The 19,925-nt window shown below is 42.9% G+C and overlaps 1 protein-coding gene across 1 annotated transcript in view; it reads left to right on the plus strand.

The window, feature by feature from the left end:
• Positions 1-19,925, plus strand: part of ctif.S (CBP80/20-dependent translation initiation factor S homeolog) — a 117,067-nt gene that overhangs the window by 71,058 nt on the left and 26,084 nt on the right. Inside the window, exon 9 of the mRNA XM_018244596.2 lies at positions 1,767-2,066. Coding sequence (XP_018100085.1) covers positions 1,767-2,066 — 300 coding nt within the window. The remainder of the gene's footprint in view (positions 1-1,766; positions 2,067-19,925) is intronic.

Raw genomic sequence — 19,925 nt, forward strand, 5'->3', positions numbered from 1 at the left:
GCAGTAAAGAGTGGCTGAAGTTTATCAAAGCACAAGTCACATGACTGGGGGCAGCTGGGAAACTGACAATATGTTTAACCCCATGTCAGATTTCAAAATTAAATATAAAAAAATCTGTTTGCTCTTTCGAAAAACAGATTTCAGCGCAGAATTCTGCTGGAGCAGCTCTATTAACTGATGTGTTTTGAAAAAACATGTTTTCCCATGACAGTATCCCTTAAACGTTCGCTGCACTTCTGCTTGGTGAGGCCAGTAGCTGATCTGACAGCGAGAGAGGTCAGGAGGCTGCGTTAAGGCCAATGAAGATAGGAATTATATGAATTATGAAGTCTGAACCTGCAGTGTGACAAGCCTGTTAGTGGATTGATTTCCCTACCAATCCTCACGGCGCCTCAATTGCCCTTCTAGGCGACAGTTTATTGACAGGACCTACAGGATCCTGGGAGAGGAGGCGAATTCCATTTTTGGTGCCGTTGCAGAGCGCCCTTTGTTACAGCTCTGGCCCCGAATCTTCCTGCCTCTGATAAAGGGATACATAGGCTCGGAGCAAACATCCTGTTATGTGAACACACTGTCTCCTAATGACAGCATTAATAAGCAGCAGGGGAAAAAATAAGCCCAGCAAATACAGGTCAGTGTAATGGATTGAGGTGCATTTGTTGGCGCCAATCTCTAGTGAGGATAGAGAAGTGCGGCGCCCGCCGTATAAGAGCTGCTGTAATTCATGCACTTCTCTTGTTTTTGAAGCTGAACGGAAATATATTCATCCTTTATAAGTGTTACTTTATTTTGGTCTTAAAGGGTCACTGACAGAACATGTCCTATTTAAAGGGGAACTAAAGGCCTCTAGAAATGACGTTTGCCTCCCTGCAGAACTAAATCCTAACTAAAGAAGTAGCTAGAACTGCTGTACATTATGTTTTGTGCTTCTGTACCAGCCCAAGGCAACCACAGCCCTTTAGCAGTAAAGATCTGTGTCTCCAAAGATGCCCCAGTAGCTCCCCATCTTCTTTTCTGCTGATTCACTGCACATGCTGTGTGCTGCTGTCACTTACTGAGCTTAGGGAGCCACTCACAATATACAGTACACATAGAATAGAAATGTCACAATATAAGGCTGATTAGTAATTAATACAGATAATTACTACATGGCAGCACAGAAACCAGTGCAATTAGCATCAGAATTGAATAATCAGCAAACCTGTAGCATCAGTTTATATTACAGCCAGGGAAGCTCATTTTCTGCTGGATAATTAGTGACGAGCCCTAAGCTTAGCTTCTCAACAGCCAATCAGAGCCCACTGAGCATGTGAGTGTCACAGACACTTTCCAAGATGGTGACCCCCTGTGACAAGTTTGAAGTCCTGGATCATTGCTGCTATTGACAAGCTGAAACTTTAGCCTCGTGGAATAAGTTCAGATTGTAAAATATGGTATTTTTAGCCACATTAATTTTTGGGGTTTAGTTCTCCTTTAAAGCCAGGGCTATGGTTATCCAAAGACAGGTGCCATTTAGTTAATTACCGCTTCAAAACCGCTCCAATCAGAAGCCTCGTGCGTAGGGTGCCCTCATTTCCCACACCCTGTACTGGAGTACGAAGGGGCAAAGACACCCGTTATTCCAGTCATGGAGGGACTAACAAACTCGCACCTCTAGTGAAGAGAAGGCCCCAAGTCTATTTTCAGTCAGTTGTAAATAAAAGAGTTTAACGTTTTGCTTCGTTACCGATGTTCACGTTGTGTTTCTATTGGTTCTCTCCCGACAGGAAGACGTCGCGGTTGAATCCACCAATCCCCACAAGACCAAAATGGACAAACTGATAGAAATCCTAAACAGCATGCGGAATAACAGCAGCGACGTGGATTACAAACTGACCACTTTCATGGCGGAGGCGCAGAACTCGGCCAATTCGGAAGAGATTCTGGGGGAGATAGTCAAGACTATTTATCAGAAAGCGGTTACAGACCGAAGCTTCGCCCACACGGCCGCCAAACTCTGCGACAGGATGGCTTTGTTTATGGTGGAGGGGACCAAGTTTCGAAGTTTACTCCTCAACATGTTACAGGTAATTTCATTAAAGCAGCTCCATCTCTGTGCCTGGAGCTGCACAAATGTCAGTACATTTCACATTCACTATTTTGTATTTATGGTTCTGTTACAGTCTGAATCCAACAGCAGCTTGTTTGTAGTGTGACCTGCATTGGACATGTAGATAAATGTGGGGATCACACATTTTTCATCCAAGCCTATTAAATCACAGGTTGATGGCTCAAAATGATAGCTATAGAATTCTGCCCCAGTGGCTGCACAGATCCTATCTGATCCCCATTGTAAGCAGCAGTCCTGTCCTGCTTTATGGCAGCTGAGATTCTAGCTATCTGTATAACAGAACATTCTGTCCCAGTGGCTGCACAGATCCTATCTGATCCCCATTGTAAGCAGCAGTCCTGTCCTGCTTTATGGCAGCTGAGATTCTAGCTATCTGTATAACAGAGCATTCTGTCCCAGTGGCTGCACAGATCCTATCTGATCCCCATTGTAAGCAGCAGTCCTGTCCTGCTTTATGGCAGCTGAGATTCTAGCTATCTGTATAACAGAGCATTCTGTCCTAGTGGCTGCACAGATCCTATCTGATCCCCATTGTAAGCAGCAGTCCTGTCCTGATTTATGGCAGCTGAGATTCTAGCTATCTGTATAACAGAGCATTCTATCCCAGTGGCTGCACAGATCCTATCTGAGCCCCATTGGAAGCAGCAGTCCTGTCCTGCTTTATGGCAGCTGAGATTCTAGCTATCTGTATAACAGAACATTCTGTCCCAGTGGCTGCACAGATCCTATCTGATCCCCATTGTAAGCAGCAGTCCTGTCCTGCTTTATGGCAGCTGAGATTCTAGCTATCTGTATAACAGAACATTCTGTCCCAGTGGCTGCACAGATCCTATCTGATCCCCATTGTAAGCAGCAGTCCTGTCCTGCTTTATGGCAGCTGAGATTCTAGCTATCTGTATAACAGAACATTCTGTCCCAGTGGCTGCACAGATCCTATCTGATCCCCATTGTAAGCAGCAGTCCTGTCCTGCTTTATGGCAGCTGAGATTCTAGCTATCTGTATAACAGAACATTCTGTCCCAGTGGCTGCACAGATCCTATCTGATCCCCATTGTAAGCAGCAGTCCTGTCCTGCTGAGATTCTAATTATCTTTACAGCAGATACTTTATGGCCCCTGCAGTAGCAGATCCTTTATGAAATCCATTGTTTACATCACTTCTTACACCATAAGAAGACTAACAGGCAACGTGGTTGAAATAATGAAGTCCCACAAGGGAAAAAGGAAACAAGCCCTGAACAGTTTTACATATGTGATTTTATAAACATTGCCTATATTTAGTATCAGGAAGCTGTAGAAAGTTAATGAGCATTGCACAGAACTGAAGCAAAAGTATCTGTAACTACATTACGGGTGGAGCGTTTTCCTTCATTCTTAATGAGATGCAGGAAGGTTGTTTAATATTATTTGTTTTTATTCTGGAGACAGGGGAAGAGTCACACCAATGGCGCAGTGTTATTGTCGGTCAGTAAATGCCCCTTTAGCTCGCTAGTAATGTAAATAAAACCGAAGTGGGAGTAGTGGGCCCTTTCCCATGGCTACTAGTCATCTCAATGGGCCGCTGGAGCTAGTGACATCTTTCCTCCTGCAACTACTTTACACCTAGGAGGCTGCAGACAGATCTATGTTTAGTCTCAGCTCATTTACAGATTGGTAGGAGACTGACCCTACGTCTGCAGCAACAAATTACTCCTAAATGTGGAATAAACCGCCGCTGCCTCATTATACAGAATGGCTGTAACAGAATCTGCGTGTCTGCTCTCATACGTCTTTCCCTTCCCATCACATTAGAACATCATTTATTTCTCATCCCGACTAATTAGTTTTGCAAATTAAGGAGGCTTGGCTGCACTTATTGGGTTCTGAACGAGGGGTCCCACTCTGCCTGAGGGCCCCTGGACAATGACAGTGGGTGTGTAACTTTAAATCCATTTCCGTCCTTTCCTTATGGGATCTGTTATCCGGAAAGGCATTATGCAGAAAGCTCAGAATTTCGGAAAGGCCATATCCCATAGACTCCATTATAATCAAATAATCCAAATGTTTAAAAATGATTTCCTTTTTCTGTGTAATAATAAAACGGTACCTTGTACTTGATCCCAACTAAGATATAATTAATCCTTTTTGGAAGCAAAACCAGCCTATTGGGTTTATTTAATGTTTACATGATTTTCTAGTAGACTTAAGATATGAAGATCCAATTTACAGAAAGATCTGTTATCCGAAAAACCCCAGGTCCCAAGCATTGTGGATAACAGGTCCCATACCTGTAGTAGGTGTTTATGCCGAAGACCATCAGCTAAAGGAGACATTCATAATCCACCAGATGGACTGGCACAAAACTGGTTTCGGTCAAAAAGCTGCTTCTTAAAATTATTTATTATACAGGTATGGGACCTGTTATCCAGAATGCTGGGGTTTTCCGGATAATGGATCTTTCTGTAATTTGGTTCATTCCTTAAAGTCTACTAGAAAATCATTTCAACATTAAATAAAGCCAATAGGCTGGTTTTGCCTCCAATAAGGATTAATTATATCTTAGTTGGGATCAAGTACAAGTTACTGTTTTATTATTACACAGAAAAAGGAAATCATTTTTAAAATTTTGGATTATTTGGATAAAATGAAGTCTATGGGAGACAGCTTTCTGTAATTCAGATTTTTTTTGTATAATGGGTTCCCAGATAACGGATCCCATGCCTGTACAAATATTGTATCTGCCCAAAAATTCTTATGTGTTTTGTGCCAGTCAGGAGCAACTAACCATAGGCTTCATCATAGAGAACATCTGTATTTAACCTTAACATCTCTTAAAATAAATATTCAGCATTTTGGGGGATTATGGGTGCTAATGATTTCTGTACATTGTGGCATACCTCATTTTGGCAATACTGTAGAAAGAGGGACACATTTTTCACCACGCCCATTTGTGTGGCCACACCCCCTAATTACCATGTTCATTTTGCAAAATTTGGCAGGTTATGAAAGTTTGAACACGTTTCTGTGGTCTTTATGTGTTATTACAGTTTTGCTAATGAAGGTGAATTGCCCTTTAATCTGCAAGACACAGTTTCCCCAAGAGACCTGCTTATTATTACAATTGTTTCTTTGCTTATCTTAAATTGTTACAGTTGTTTCTTTGCTTATCTTAATTTGTTACAAAAGTATCTATTCTGGGCTCTCTGCCAAAAGCCAATTACATTTTCGAAATGTTGTATCTTTTTCTGGCTGTAAAGTGCAGGAGATCAAAGAGAAAGTCAGGTCATTTCAGTAACCCAGGACTGCGGGTTGAGCTTTTCAAATTGGGACTGTCCCGCAAAAAACGGGACAGTTGGGAGGTATGCATTGTGGGCCATGCATGAAGTTTGTGATGGAATTGGTTATCCCTTGACCAGTGCAGGCAGACATCAGGTCCAGTCGGGCAATGGTATGAGGTGTGGTGTTTGCTCCAGCTCTTGTAACCCATAGCAACCTGTTAGCAATAAATGTTATATGCTAAATGGTTGCTATGGGTTTCAAGACAGGAGCCAACTCAGCACCTGTTATGATGTTATAAACAGTGGGCTTCTTTTACCCACCAGGGTCAGGCCTAAAATGTGTGTATATTTGGGGGAGGCTGGGGGCTATTTATATTTAAATAGAGAAAGAAGCACACAATGCTATAATAAATAACGCTGCCCTCCAACAGACAGGCATTGAGTGGTATTTATTGCTAAGCTGCTTCTTTGCTCCCTTATCTGTTCCCCCGGGGTGGGCTATGCACGATAGGGACGTCACAATGGCTGCTGTCATTCACAATGAGATTGTGGAATGAGGGATCTCGCCTCCGATTAGAAGTATGACGGCAGTGTCTGGTTATTAGGGAAGGCTACACACGTCTCATTAGACAGAATATGTACAAATCCCAGCTTATAATGCATCCTGGGAGCTGTAGTTCATTTTATAGCGGTATTGCTCAATAAGGCTATTCCCTCGCTCTCCTGGCCAGCAGCTTGAAAGAATCCTCCTCTGAGATCTGTATGGATCTCATGCACTTTGTTTTTAAACAACAAGGAAATCTCTATTATTATGAAGCTAAAATGACCACAATTATCTCCCTAAGTAAGATGGCTGACATAGTGCTGGTAAAGCCACATTCTCATTGGTGAATTATTTGGCACAGGTGGAGCAGCAGGAGAATTTTATGTAGGGGTTAGTTTTCCTTTCTTGTTTTTCTATTAGATCCGCTCAAACCTTCTCCCGATATGCCCACCAGTATCGGACAGTATCGGACTAATCCAATCATTCGGGCATAGGGCCAAACAGTCGAGTTATAGCGATGGGAATGGGAGCTGATCACGGGGAAAATCAAACCTGCCCAATCAATATCTGGTGATATCAGACAGGGAAAGCCCCATACATGGGAAAGCTGCTGAATCTGTATAAAGGACAAAAATTGGCCCCTTAAATCTGTGAGTGTATGGCCACCTTTAAATCTGGCCACATGGATCAATTGGTCAGATCCAGGTCCTTAAAGTGGACCTCTCATCCAGACACAAAAATCTGTATAATAAAAGTCCTTTTCAAATTAAAAATGAAATTCAATTTCTATTTTTTATTAAAGCATTCACAGCTATTGCAAGCTCATTTAAAAAATCAAGCTGCTCCCCGGGAGTGAAGGAGTTAAAGGAGAAGGAAAGGCTGAAATTAAGTAACCTTTATTAGAAAGGTCTATATAAATACACCAGAAAACCCTCAAAGTAATGCTGCTCTGAGTCCTCTGTCAAAAGAAACACCACATTTCTTTCCTTCTATTGTGTACTCATGGGCTTCTGTATCAGACTTACTGTTTTCAGCTTAAACCTCCAGGGCTAAGGCTTGAGCATGCTCAGTTTGTACCTCTTCCCCCCTCCCTTCTCTGATGTAATCTGAGCTCAAAGTTATGAGTGAGCAGGGAGAGACTCAAGCAGGAAGTGATGTCACATCAAGCTAATATGGCAGCTGCTATCCTAAACAAACAGAGAGAGCTTCTAGAGCTGGTTACTCAGGTATGCTAAAGCATTCTGCAGAATAAATATAGTTTTATAGCTTTTACTATTGTGGCTAATCTATTGGCAAAAAAACTGCTTCGGTAGCTTTCCTTCTCCTTTAACGGAGAACTAAAGCTTAACTAAATAAGTAGCTAGAAATATTGTACATTATGTTTCGGGCTTCTGTGCCAGCCCAAGGCAACCACAGCCCTTTAGCAGTAAAGATCTGTGTCTCCAAAGATGCCCCAGTAGCTCCCCATCTTCTTTTCTGCTGATTCACTGCACATGCTCTGTGCTGCTGTCACTTACTGAGCTTAGGGACCCACTCACAATATACAGTACACATAGAATAGAAATGTCACAATATAAGGCTGATTAGTAATTAATACACATAATTACTACATGGCAGCACAGAAACCAGTGCAATTAGCATCAGAATTGATTAATCAGCAAACCTGTAGCATCAGCTTATATTACAGCCAGGGAAGCTCATTTTCTGCTGGATAATTAGTGACGAGCCCTAAGCTTAGCTTCTCAACAGCCAATCAGAGCCCACTGAGCATGTGAGTGTCACAGACACTTTCCAAGATGGTGACCCCCTGTGACAAGTTTGAAGTCCTGGATCATTGCTGCTATTGACAAGCTCAAACTTTAGCCTCGTGCAATAAGTTCACTATATAAAATATGCTATTTTTAGCCACATTCATGTTTAGGGTTTAGTTCTCCTTTAAGAGGGGATGGCAGTTGGTGACGACTGTCTGTCTCGGATTGCTGGGGTCACATCCTGGCCTGTCTCGGGCTCCTAATTATACATTCTGTGAGTACCAGGAGGGACGTGTGTGTGTTTATGGCGTGTCCCCAGAGGAATGTCATGAGGGAGAAGCACATAACTGGGAAGAGGATATCCGTCCTACAGCAACAGCCCGGCCACTGGCAAATGTCAGCCCTGCGTTGGCTTATTCCACTCTCTGTCCCCTCGGGGGTCCCTGGCTTTAGCATTATGGCCTGCGCATGAATGGAACGAGCATTAGTAGTATGGAAGGACTTTGTTGCCTTACAATACACATTACGCTGTCGTTACAGCCCAGTCCCAGAAGAAATTCATTGGGAGAAATGAAGTTTCTTTACTTCCAACAGTTGCTGCTCTTTTGATTCCCACAAACTGTAGTGCCCAGAGCAGATAGTCTGAGCTTGCAGCCCTCTAATTGGCAGCTCTGGGGGCAATCACTGGCTTTCTATAAGAGGGGTATTTATCAAGAGGCAGGCTGCATTAAACTGGCCTATTAAAGTGGACCTGTCACCTACACATAAAAATCTGCATAATGAAAGTCCTTTCCAAATTAAATATGGAACCCCAAAATTTTTTTTCATTAAAACATCCCTACCTGTTATAAAGGTGTTTAAATATCTAAACTGTCAATCAAATATTACCTGCCCCGCCTCTATGCCCGTGGCATAGAGGAGGGGCAGTCAATTACTTTCACTTTCCATTCAGCACTTCCTACATGTCACTGCTCTCCCCACATTCCCCCTTCCCTCCTCAGGCTCAGGGCCGCTTTAACAAATGGGCAAAGTGGGCAGCTGCCCAGGGCCCACTTATAAGGGGGGCCCACTGTTGACCTGTTAAAAAAAAAAAAAAAAATTGAAATATTTTTTTTTATTTTTATTTTTTACAATTTTTTTGGGCTTTTTTTTTTTTTTTCTCTGCTGCTGATCTGGGCTGCCTCCCTTCCTAACAGATCAAAGGAATTAAATTTGGGACAACCACCCCCCCTAGTACTGCTGGAATGGAAGAGGCCAATTAGTGCGGGAAACCACCTGAAACTATAAATACGTCCGGGAGGAGGAGGAGGAGTTGTGCAGGGTGCAGATGCCTGTCGCGTTGGACGTTGGTGCGTCACAGACTCACACAGTCACTGCTGGACTCTGAGGTGAGGACCGGTGGTGGGGTCAGCCTCTGTCTTTACCCCGGGCCCGGGCCGCTCTTGTCATGGTGCCTCATTCATGTGCAGCGCAATTCACTACGTTCTGCTACGCGCAAACATGCAGTGTAATCAGGGCCGCTTTAACAAATGGGCAAAGTGGGCAGCTGCCCAGGGCCCACTTATAAGGGGGGCCCACTGTTGACCTGTTAAAAAAAAAAAAAAAAATTGAAATATTTTTTTTATTTTTATTTTTTACAATTTTTTTGGGCTTTTTTTTTTTTTCTCTGCTGCTGATCTGGGCTGCCTCCCTTCCTAACAGATCAAAGGAATTAAATTTGGGACAACCACCCCCCCTAGTACTGCTGGAATGGAAGAGGCCAATTAGTGCGGGAAACCACCTGAAACTATAAATACGTCCGGGAGGAGGAGGAGGAGGAGGAGTTGTGCAGGGTGCAGATGCCTGTCGCGTTGGACGTTGGTGCGTCACAGACTCACACAGTCACTGCTGGACTCTGAGGTGAGGACCGGTGGTGGGGTCAGCCTCTGTCTTTACCCCGGGCCCGGGCCGCTCTTGTCATGGTGCCTCATTCATGTGCAGCGCAATTCACTACGTTCTGCTACGCGCAAACATGCAGTGTAATGTAATAGGAACCATAGATTATTGTTCTGAGCTACACCGATCCTTATGGATTCGCTACCATATATTTTTATGCAATTGCTCAGCTCTGTGCGCGCAAAACGAAAGCGTTTCCAACTGTCCCCGATCCACTCTCTGTCTCTCCCAGTATTAGAAAAACAAAAACACTTCTTACCCATTCCGCTCTGCACTAGGGAATCGCGAGGCTGCTCTGCAGAAATGTAGTGACTCAGATAGACATGGGATGAGGGCAGTGGCGGAACTACCGGGGGTGCAGGGCCCAGGGGTGCGGCGGTACCATGGCCCGTGCCCCTGCACCCCCGATGGGGTCCGCAACCCAATGGAGGGATAAAGTTTTTTTCTGATTTTAAACGGCACCCTCCTCCAGCTGCGCACTTTGTGTGACGTCACCAGCGGCGCAGGGTTGCGGCACCAATATTGAGCTTGGTTTTGCCAGCCCCTGCCCTACCCCCTCAGCTCTCCGGCAGCTCTGACCTGGCTCTGATCGCAGAGCTTTTGAACTGTATCGGGGAGAGGAAGGGGGGGGGGCATAGGAACAGAGCGGCAGAAGCAGAACTTCCCATGCACGTGAGTCACAGGCAGAAAGGGGCCTGCATCTGCCCCAGGTGAGTGAGTGAGAGAGAGCTATGCGGGGCAGGGGAAGTTGGGGAGTGCAGGTAGCTGCGGGGTCCTAGTACAGATAGAGACACGGCGAAGCTGCTACGCCTCCCCAAACCTCACTGTTACTTAAAAAAATAAACACAAATCAAAGTTGTTTTTTTTTTTAATGATGCGTTAGTAAACGGTGCGACTGACTGCCGATGTGCCTTTATCTTGGAGATGGTGGGGGAGGTTGTTAGCTTTTATTAAGGTGTTTGGTTCATTGCCTGTCTGCCTCCAACCCTCCCTCATAAATAACAGTTTTCTTCAACTAAGGGCAGACTGTGGGAGAGAGGCAGCCAGAAGGTCCGTAAGGGTCAGGAGCCAGTGAAAAGTCACAGATATCTGCTCTTGTGTGAAGGAAGATGCAGCGAACAGAAGCCCCTGATATTTGAATGACAGAGTAGTTATGGCTAAGAAACTAGGCAGCTTTCTGTCATCCTAACAGCTGCTGGGCTGATCCATCTTGTCTATGCGGCAAAATCAGCGGTCATTACCTGGTATGTCTCACTATTTGCAAGTCTTACATTTTATGTTGCATGGTCTGCTGGGCCAGGTACAAGAAGGTAGCATTCTAACAAAAATTGCCGGAATGGAAGGTGTATAAGTCAGACTTAAAAAGAAAGATAGAAGCAAAAATAATAATAAAATTAAAGTCTGCCTTTTGGGGGGGGGGATTTAGGTCCCATATAAGTCAGGCCATGTGTGGTCACCTGTAGCCTGCCCAAACTAAAAATTTACCCTCCGCCCATGCTGCTGCTGTATTCAAACAGATTCTCATAATTCTCATAATGAGGCAAATGCTTCCACTTTCCTTCCGACCAAATAGTTCTGAGCAACAACTGTAGTTTATTATCCACCAGCACCACACACTTTTGCACACTGCTCCAGCACTCGTTCACTGTCACACACTCCTATAGTGTCCAGTCGCACATACTTTCTCTCTCTTTAGCTCTCTTGTACTCGCTCTTCTCTATCTACTCTCTCTTCTATTTCCTATACAGTGCCTCATCACACACTCACTCTCTCTTTCCTCTCTTCTCTTGTCTCTCCTATACAGTGCCCCATCACTCAGACTCACACATATACTGGGGAAGTGTCAAAATAAGATGCCATGTGCCATCTTGATATAAGTTCTGGGGTATTTATACATGAAATTGCCATCTTGATATGACATGTATAAATACCCCAGAACTTATATCAAGATTTGGCATAACCATAAAACTATGCTCATAGTCTGTACAGAGAGATCCCATAAAACTATGGCAGTATAGGTATTCCCTGTACTAAGCACAATTCAGCAGGAACAGTCCCCTAAGTTTGCTCATAGTCTGTACAGAGAGATCCCATAAAACTATGGTACATAGGTATTCCCTGTACTAAGCACAATTCAGCAGGAACAGTCCCTAAGTTTGCTCATAGTCTGTACAGAGAGATCCCATAAAACTATGGCAGCATAGGTATTCCCTGTACTAAGCACAATTCAGCAGGAAAAATGCATTGCTTTTCCTTGATTTATATCCTGTTTTCCCTAATTTTACACCAACATTTGTTTATTATTATTTTATGGTGTTCTCCAGTTCTCTGTTAATGTTGTTAGTGAACTTTAAAGGTCTAAGATATTTGCCATGGTTCTGTCTGTAAACATTTCATTCCAATTAGTCTGTTCTTAAAGTCATGCACCAATTCACCTATTGCTCTAGGTTGTGCATGTAATGTAACTGGCAGAGAGGCCTTGCACATGCCCCCCATAGTGTAACATAAAAGGGATGGTTCACCTTCAGGTTAACTTTTAGTATGTTATAGAAATAAATTCTAATCAACTTTTCAATTGGTCTTCATTTTTTTCTTTTAATATTTTAGTTCTCTCCTTCTGAGTCTTTCCAGCTTTCAAATGGGGGTCACTGACCCCATCTAAACAACAATGACTTGTAAGGCTATACATTTATTTTTATTGGTACTTGTTTTTTTGTTTTTTTGATTCAGGCTCTCTGCAATTCATATTCTAATATTTCATTCAAATCAATTCATAGTTGCTAGGGTAATTTGGTCCCTAGCAACCAGACTGCTGACATTGCAAACTGGAGAGCTGCTGAATAAAAAGCTAAATGACGCAAACCGCAAATAAAAAACATTAAAAAACCAATTGCAAAGTTTCTAAGAAAATCCCTCTGTGCACCATATTAAAGTTAATGTAAAGGTGAACAACCCCTTTAATGCTGCACTGATTAACCCTTGACCTTAACACAGTATAAAATGCATTTCAGACTCCTTTGCTTATATCCTTTGAGTACAGGTATGGGACCTGCTATCCAGAATGCTCAGGACCTGGGGGTTTCCAGATAACGGATTTCCGTAATTTGGATCTTCATACCTTAAGTCTACTAGAAAATCATATAAACATTAAATAAACCCAATAGGCTGGTTTTGCTTCCAATAAGGATTAATTATATCTTAGTTGGGATCAAGTACAAGCTACTGTTTTATCATTACACAGAAAAAGGAAACCATTTTTAAAAAGTTGAATTATTTGATTATAATGGAGTCTATGGGAGACTGTGTACCAATCCAATGCACAGGGGGGTTGGTGTCGCGTAGGGGGGCCCAGTTGTAAATTTATGTACCAGGGCCCTTAGGGGTCTAGTTACGCCACTGGATGAGGGGGGGGGTTATTTTGCAGAGATCCAGATCAGGAGGAGGGGGTCGTGCGCTAAAGAGGCTCTTCCTCCCAGCACTGCGCCTTCCTTCTGACTGAACAACAACTCCAGTCGCACCGCAAAAGCGCAAGGGCGATCTTTATCTGATCAGAGCAAAATCGCTCTAAGTTATCTGGCTGGCTGCAGTTTGTTCTGATCAATTTGACGTGTCTTCCACGTCAATCTTGGTGGTCAGGCAGCGGCGCTACTGGTGACATCTCATTGGTTCCCGTCATCCCAAATAGGCTGAGATTTCAGAGCAATGCGACTTACCCATTCCGGTCTGCTGTAACCCTATCTGTCTCACTGGAATGTCTCCCTGCACTCACACTAAAACAACTCTGCCTACCAACTTTGATGGCTTTCTCTTGCTCTGTGGCAGCCCCATCCATCATTTATTCTTTTACATTCATCTCTAGCTTCTCTCCATATTCACACACCCACATATTTATTCTAACTTTCTAAGCACTTCTACCCAGGACTATTGGGGGACTTGTAGAACACAAACTGGCAGTGTGTGTGTGTGTGTGTGTGTGTGTCCTATGGTAATGGTGGGAGGACATTTTTTTCAGGATGAGGGGGGCCCACCAAACAATCTCTGCCCAGGGCCCACCAAGGCCTTAAATCGGCCCTGCTCAGGCTCTATAATTGTGTAGGACAATGCACATGGACATTAGGTCCCCCATTCTGGCACATACACAAGATTTTGGGGTGATACACAATTTCCCTTAATAACCGTGTCCACAAAATGGCAGCTGCCTGCTTGCTGTGATTGTATAATTCCAAAACAGAAGGAAACAAAATTTAAATAATAAATACAGTGTAAGTAAAATTTATTTTGCTCAACTAACATGATAGAAAAGAATTTGAAATTATTTCATAGGGTGACAGGTCCCCTTTAACTGTAGTAAGGAAAGCACAATACAGCGCCGTCTGCAGGCTGGAGATGATATAGCAGCAGATACACATCTTAAATGGTTGGTTCACCCTTAAAGGGATTCTGTCAGGATTTTTATTTCTAAATGACACTGTTTACACTGCAAATAATTCACTCTACAATATAAAATGTCATTCCTGAACCAACAAGTGTATTTAGTTGTAATATTGGTGTGTAGGTGCATCTCAGCTCATTTTGCCTGGTCATGTGCTTTCAGAAAGAGCCAGCACTTTAGGATGGAACTGCTTTCTGGCAGGCTGTTGTTTCTCCTACTCAATGTAACTGAATGTGTCTCAGTGGGACCTGGATTTTACTATTGAGTGTTGTTCTTAGATCTACCAGGCAGCTGTTATCTTGTGTTAGGGAGCTGCTATCTGGTTACCTTCCCATTGTTCTGTTGTTAGGCTGCTGGGGGGAAAGGGAGGGGTGATATCACTCCAACTTGCAGTACAGCAGTAAAGAGTGACTGAAGTTTATCAGAGCACAAGTCACATGACTGGGGGCAGCTGGGAAACTGACAATATGTCCAGCCCCATGTCAGATTTCAAAATTAAATATAAAAAAATCTGTTTGCTCTTTTGAGAAATGGATTTCAGTGTAGAATTCTGCTGGAGCAGCACTATTAACTGATGTGTTTGAAAATAATGTTTTCCCTTGACAGTATCCCTTTAAGTTAATGTCTAGTGTGTTATAGAATGGCTAATTCTAAGCAACTTTTCAATTGGACTTCATTTTAACCTTTTTTACCGTTTTTGAATTGTTCACCTTCTGAGCCTTTCCATCAAATGTATTATAATCAATGCATGGTTACTTGGGTAATTTGGACCCTAGCAACCAGATGGCTGAAATTGGAGAGCTGCTGGATAAAAAGCTAAATAACTCAAAAACCACAAATGATCGAACATGGAAAACCAAGTGCTAATTGTCTCACAAACTCATGCTCTACATCATACTAAAACTGAATTTAAAGGGGAACAGCCCCTTTCACTTCCAGCTTCAGCACCCCTGAGAGCACCCTAAGATCCAAGACATTTGCATGGAGCGGTTAGTGAGAGAAACACAATGATTTGGGCAGAGTAACTTTGAAAACAAATTCCAGCAACAAGGAAAGGTAAAAGGTATGGCCACACCCTTGTTTCACCACAGACACCCCCAATTACACCAAAAAGCCCACTTTTTTTTTTTTTTAATAAAACCAAAGGCACCATGATTCTGCAATATAAATAATCTTGTACCCATGCAGGAATGTTAGACTGATGGTTCAAGGAACCAGGTGGGCTATCGCACCTCCCAACATTTTGGAAGTAGAAAGAGGGTACAAAAAGATTTGCCACGCAGGGAATTTTTTTGACCATGCCTTTTTTGGTCACACCCTCTAATTACCATATCCGTTTTACAAAATTTGAACACTATTTAATAAAGTTTGAACACATTTCTGTGGTTTTTATGTGTTATTACAGTTTTGCTAATGAAGGTGAATTGCCCTTTAAGCTGCAAGTCACAGTTCCCCCAAGAGACCTGATTATCTTAAATTGTTACAATTTTTTCTTTGCTTATCTCTCCGCCAAAGGCCAATTAAGTTTTAGACTGACCAATACAGGAGACTCTGTTTGGCAGTACATCTGGTTTTTATGCAACAAAACTTTCCTCCAAGCCTGGAATTCACAAATAAGCTTCTGCTTTGCAACATCCAAGGGGTTGGGGAGCAACATGTTACTCATGAGCTAATGGTTGGGAATCACTGATCTATATAGTGATATTCTTCGATAATTTGCAATTGGTTTGCTTTTTTTATTATTTGTGATTTTTGAGTTGTTTAGCTTCAGCAGCTCTCTACTTTGCAATTTCAGCTATCTGGTTGCTAGTATTCAAATTCCCCTAGCAACCATGCACTGATGAATAAGTATCCCCCTATGTGCTTGGCCACGGGCCTATTGGAATTATACAAAGCCCCTTTTAGCGAAACCCAAGTGGTTTTGTGCCTACCATATAAATGAGCCCCATTGTTGGGATTCATTCCCGGATTCCATGGATATTCCCTTTATTATAAATCTACAGTGGAATTGGATCCCATGCCCCTCTGCTAATCCGTTGTAGAAAAAAGGGACACGTCACTGTTATCATAGGATTTTTCTCTTTGAGGCATAGTTTGCCTTTAAGTAAGTGAAGCCTTCCTATAACTGTGTGTGGCACGGGGCTGCTGTACCCTGGACATTCTCATAAGATTTTCTTTTCCATTGTGTCCTTGGGGACCCCTAGGTTCTGCTTTGCAAGGTATGTAGGTATTCACCTCTGGTTTCCATGGTAACCCGAGTATTTCCATTTCTACGTTTGCATGCGCATTTCCTCCTAGAACTCTGATTGGCCACTGACAGCTCCTTATCATCCCCTGAGTAATAAATAGATGCGACTGCGGCAGCTCATGTTATCCTGCCCCTTGGTTGGTGCACACGTATCGCCCGCACTGACTGTCACTAGGGTTGCCACCAGGCCAGTATCTTATCTGGGAAAACACATGCCAGGGCCACTATTACAAAGTTAGCAGCAATGGAATTGCTGGTAACTTTGTAATACCCCAAAGTGCAGCCCCTGGCCCACCCCCTTAAGCCCGTCATCCAGTAAAAAACAGACCCAAAGTCTCTCTTGGACGTCTGGTGATGTCATCGCCCCACCCCTCGCCATCATCATCCCACCTTATTACATCATCGCCTCGTCTCCCAGTGTGTCATCGTCCCCACTGGCCAGTAATAATATTTTAAAAAGGGTGGCAACCCTAACTGTCGCCCACACTGACTGCCGCCCACTCAGTCTTGATGTGAAACCGTCACAATTCAGGAACTTGTCGGTATCAGATTTAGGGTAATGGCACACAGGGTAGAGTCCTGCGCGGGCCCATTTTTTCGAAACTGGTACCCACAACCCGGTCAGCCTTATGTTTCCGATACCCGACCCACAATTGGCCAACTAACCTTCAGACCCGGGGGACCCGCAAAAACGGAAGTTATGGCACTCTGACCGATTCTTAGCAAAAAGATTGTTTAAAAACTGGACGAACCATAAGGGAGGTTTGGAGGGGTCAAGCCCACACCTTAGTTGGGTACCCAGCCAGGTTACCCGCGGACTGCCCGCACGATGAAGGAATCTGACTTTTTGCCCGAATCCAAACCACTTTGCAGGTATTCAGTGGGTACCTTACCCGATGCAGGACTCTCACACAGGGCACATTCTAGTGTTTTGTTACCCATTGCCAGACTTCTCCAGCAAAAGGATTAATATATTTAATTTCTACTTAATCCTATTAGTCGTCATGCCCACCGATCAGTAAGCCAGTCCCAGTATACCAACCCCTGATGTACTTTGGCACATTAATCCCTCGTGTAGAGAGAGCAATGTATAATATTGAGTAACTTCAGGTATAGGACACTCATGCGGTTGCTGAACTACAACTCCCATAAAATGCATTGCTATCCAGCAACTGATATCTTGCTTACTGTTATTTTCCCCCATCAAGACTGCGGGCTGTATTTATTTATATGTGACAGGTTCCCTTTAAGGTCAGAATCTGACCTGACAAGGTCTATCGCAGGAGAGTGCAGGTAAGCGAGACATTGCTGCTCTAATCACTGACACAGCTACACACAGCTCTCTAATCAAAATAAACTGAATTTTTACATTTTATTAAAGGGGTTGTTCAACAATGATGTAGTGAATGATATTCCAAGACAATTTCCAGCGAGTTTTCTTTTTTTTTATTATTATTGTTTGTGGTTTTGAGTTATTTAGCTTTTTATTCAGCAGCTCTCCAGTTTAAGCAGTCTGGTTGCTAGTGTCCTAATTCCCCTAGCAACCATGCACTGATTGTAATAAGAGACTGGAATATGAGTAGGAGAGGCCTGAATAGAAATATTAGAAATAAAAAGTAGCACTAACAATACACTTGTAACCTTACAGAGCATTTGTTTTAGATGGGGTCAGTGACCCCCATTTGAAAGCTGGAAGAAGTCAGAAGAAGAAGGCAAATAATTGAAAACCTCTATAAAAAAAAATAAAAAATAAACACCAACTGAAAAGTTGCCTAAAATTGGTCATTCTATAACATACTAAAAGTTAACTTAAAGGTGAACCACCCCTTTCAAGAAGGATAAAACTTTACTCCACTTAAAGCGGTCGTTCACCTTTGCGTTAACGTTTAGTATGATGTAGAGAGGGATATTCTGAAACAATTTGTAATTGGTTTTCATTTTTTATTATTTCTGGTTTTTGAGTTATTTCGCTTTTTATTTAGCAGCTCTCCAGTTTGCTACTGAAAAAACAAAGGCCAATTGAAAAGTTGCTTAGAATTAGCCACTCTGTAACATACTAAAAGTTGACTTAAAGGGGTTGTTCACATTTGAGATAACTTTTAGTATGATGTAGAGAGGGAAATTCTGAGACAATTTGCAATTTGTTTGTTTTCATTTTTTATCATTGAAGGTTTTTGAGTTATTTAACTTTTTATTCAGCAGCTCTTCAATTTGCATTTTAAGCAATCGGGTAACTAGGGCCTAAATTCCCCTAGCGACCATGCACTGATTTGAATAAGAGACTGGAATATGAATAGGAGAGGCCTGAATAGAAGGATCAGTAATAAAAAGTAGCAATAACTATACATTTGTAGCCTTACAGAGCATTTGTTTTTTAGAAGGGGTCAGCAACGCCCATTTGAAAGCTGCAAAGAAGAAAAAGGCAAATAACTATAAAACTATTAAAAATAAATACTGAAGGCCAATTGAAAAGTTGCTTAGAATCAGCCATTTTATAACATACTAAAAGTTACTTTAAAGGTTAACCAGCCCTTTAACTAACAAATTGCTTGGGTCCCATTGGGAGATATAGGCCTTTCAGTGCTGGAACGGTTGATTCTTTTGGGATCTCTGATGGAATCAGCAATTATCGCAATTCCCAATGGAGCAGGGTGGCGCCATATCCGCGCTGATTTAAATGGATGCCCTATGGGTAGCGACTGTGGGATTTTGGGCATAATATTGGCGCTAATCACTGACATTTACTCCCGTGCTTCACACAAACCCCTCAGACCCTGTGCCCTTTTTAGCCGGGAGTTGTCTCAGTCCGAGGCATGCGGGGAGAAGTATTATTAGAGGCAGTCTCCCGGTGCCTGTAACCGCACACTGCTTTGCCTAGCGACCGTTCTAGCAACAGCTCAAACACAACGACAAATCTCCCGACGCGCTGCTAAACCAGTTGTGCCGTCATGGAAGGACGGGCTTGTCACCGGCACGTAGAAATAGAACGGCGGTTTCTAGAATCGGCCTATAAATATGCAGCAAATCCCCGTACTGTAAAATTCTGGGGGAGATTAGCGAGAGATTACAAGGGAACTGAATACCCAAAACAAGGAATAAACAAAGAGCAAATGCAAGTCCATGTGTGTCTGGGCAGGGCGAATGGGTCCTTAATAATCGGAACAGGCTTTTTTTCTTATTGCTGTAGCTAAAATGTAAATCTAGAATGAGGAGACGTTTCTCTTTCATTTACTTTCCCTTAGATCAATGGCAAATGTGGTGATTGCCAGTCTGATACATTTTAGCCTACGAAAAAATGCAACAAACTGCTTCATGCTGCTCCCCTTCACTGGGACAGAATGTTCTGTTATACAGATAGCTAGAATCTCAGCTGCCATAAAGCAGGACAGGACTGCTGCTTACAATGGGGATCAGATAGGATCTGTGCAGCCACTGGGACAGAATGTTCTGTTATACAGATAGCTAGAATCTCAGCCATAAAGCAGGACAGGACTGCTGTTACAATGGGGATCAGATAGGATCTGTGCAGCCACTGGGACAGAATGTTCTGTTATACAGATAGCTAGAATCTCAGCTGCCATAAAGCAGGACAGGACTGCTGTTTACAATGGGGATCAGATAGGATCTGTGCAGCCACTGGGACAGAATG

This window comes from Xenopus laevis, chromosome 1S, assembly GCF_017654675.1.
Source record: "Xenopus laevis strain J_2021 chromosome 1S, Xenopus_laevis_v10.1, whole genome shotgun sequence".
In the NCBI taxonomy this organism is placed as follows: domain Eukaryota; kingdom Metazoa; phylum Chordata; class Amphibia; order Anura; family Pipidae; genus Xenopus; species Xenopus laevis.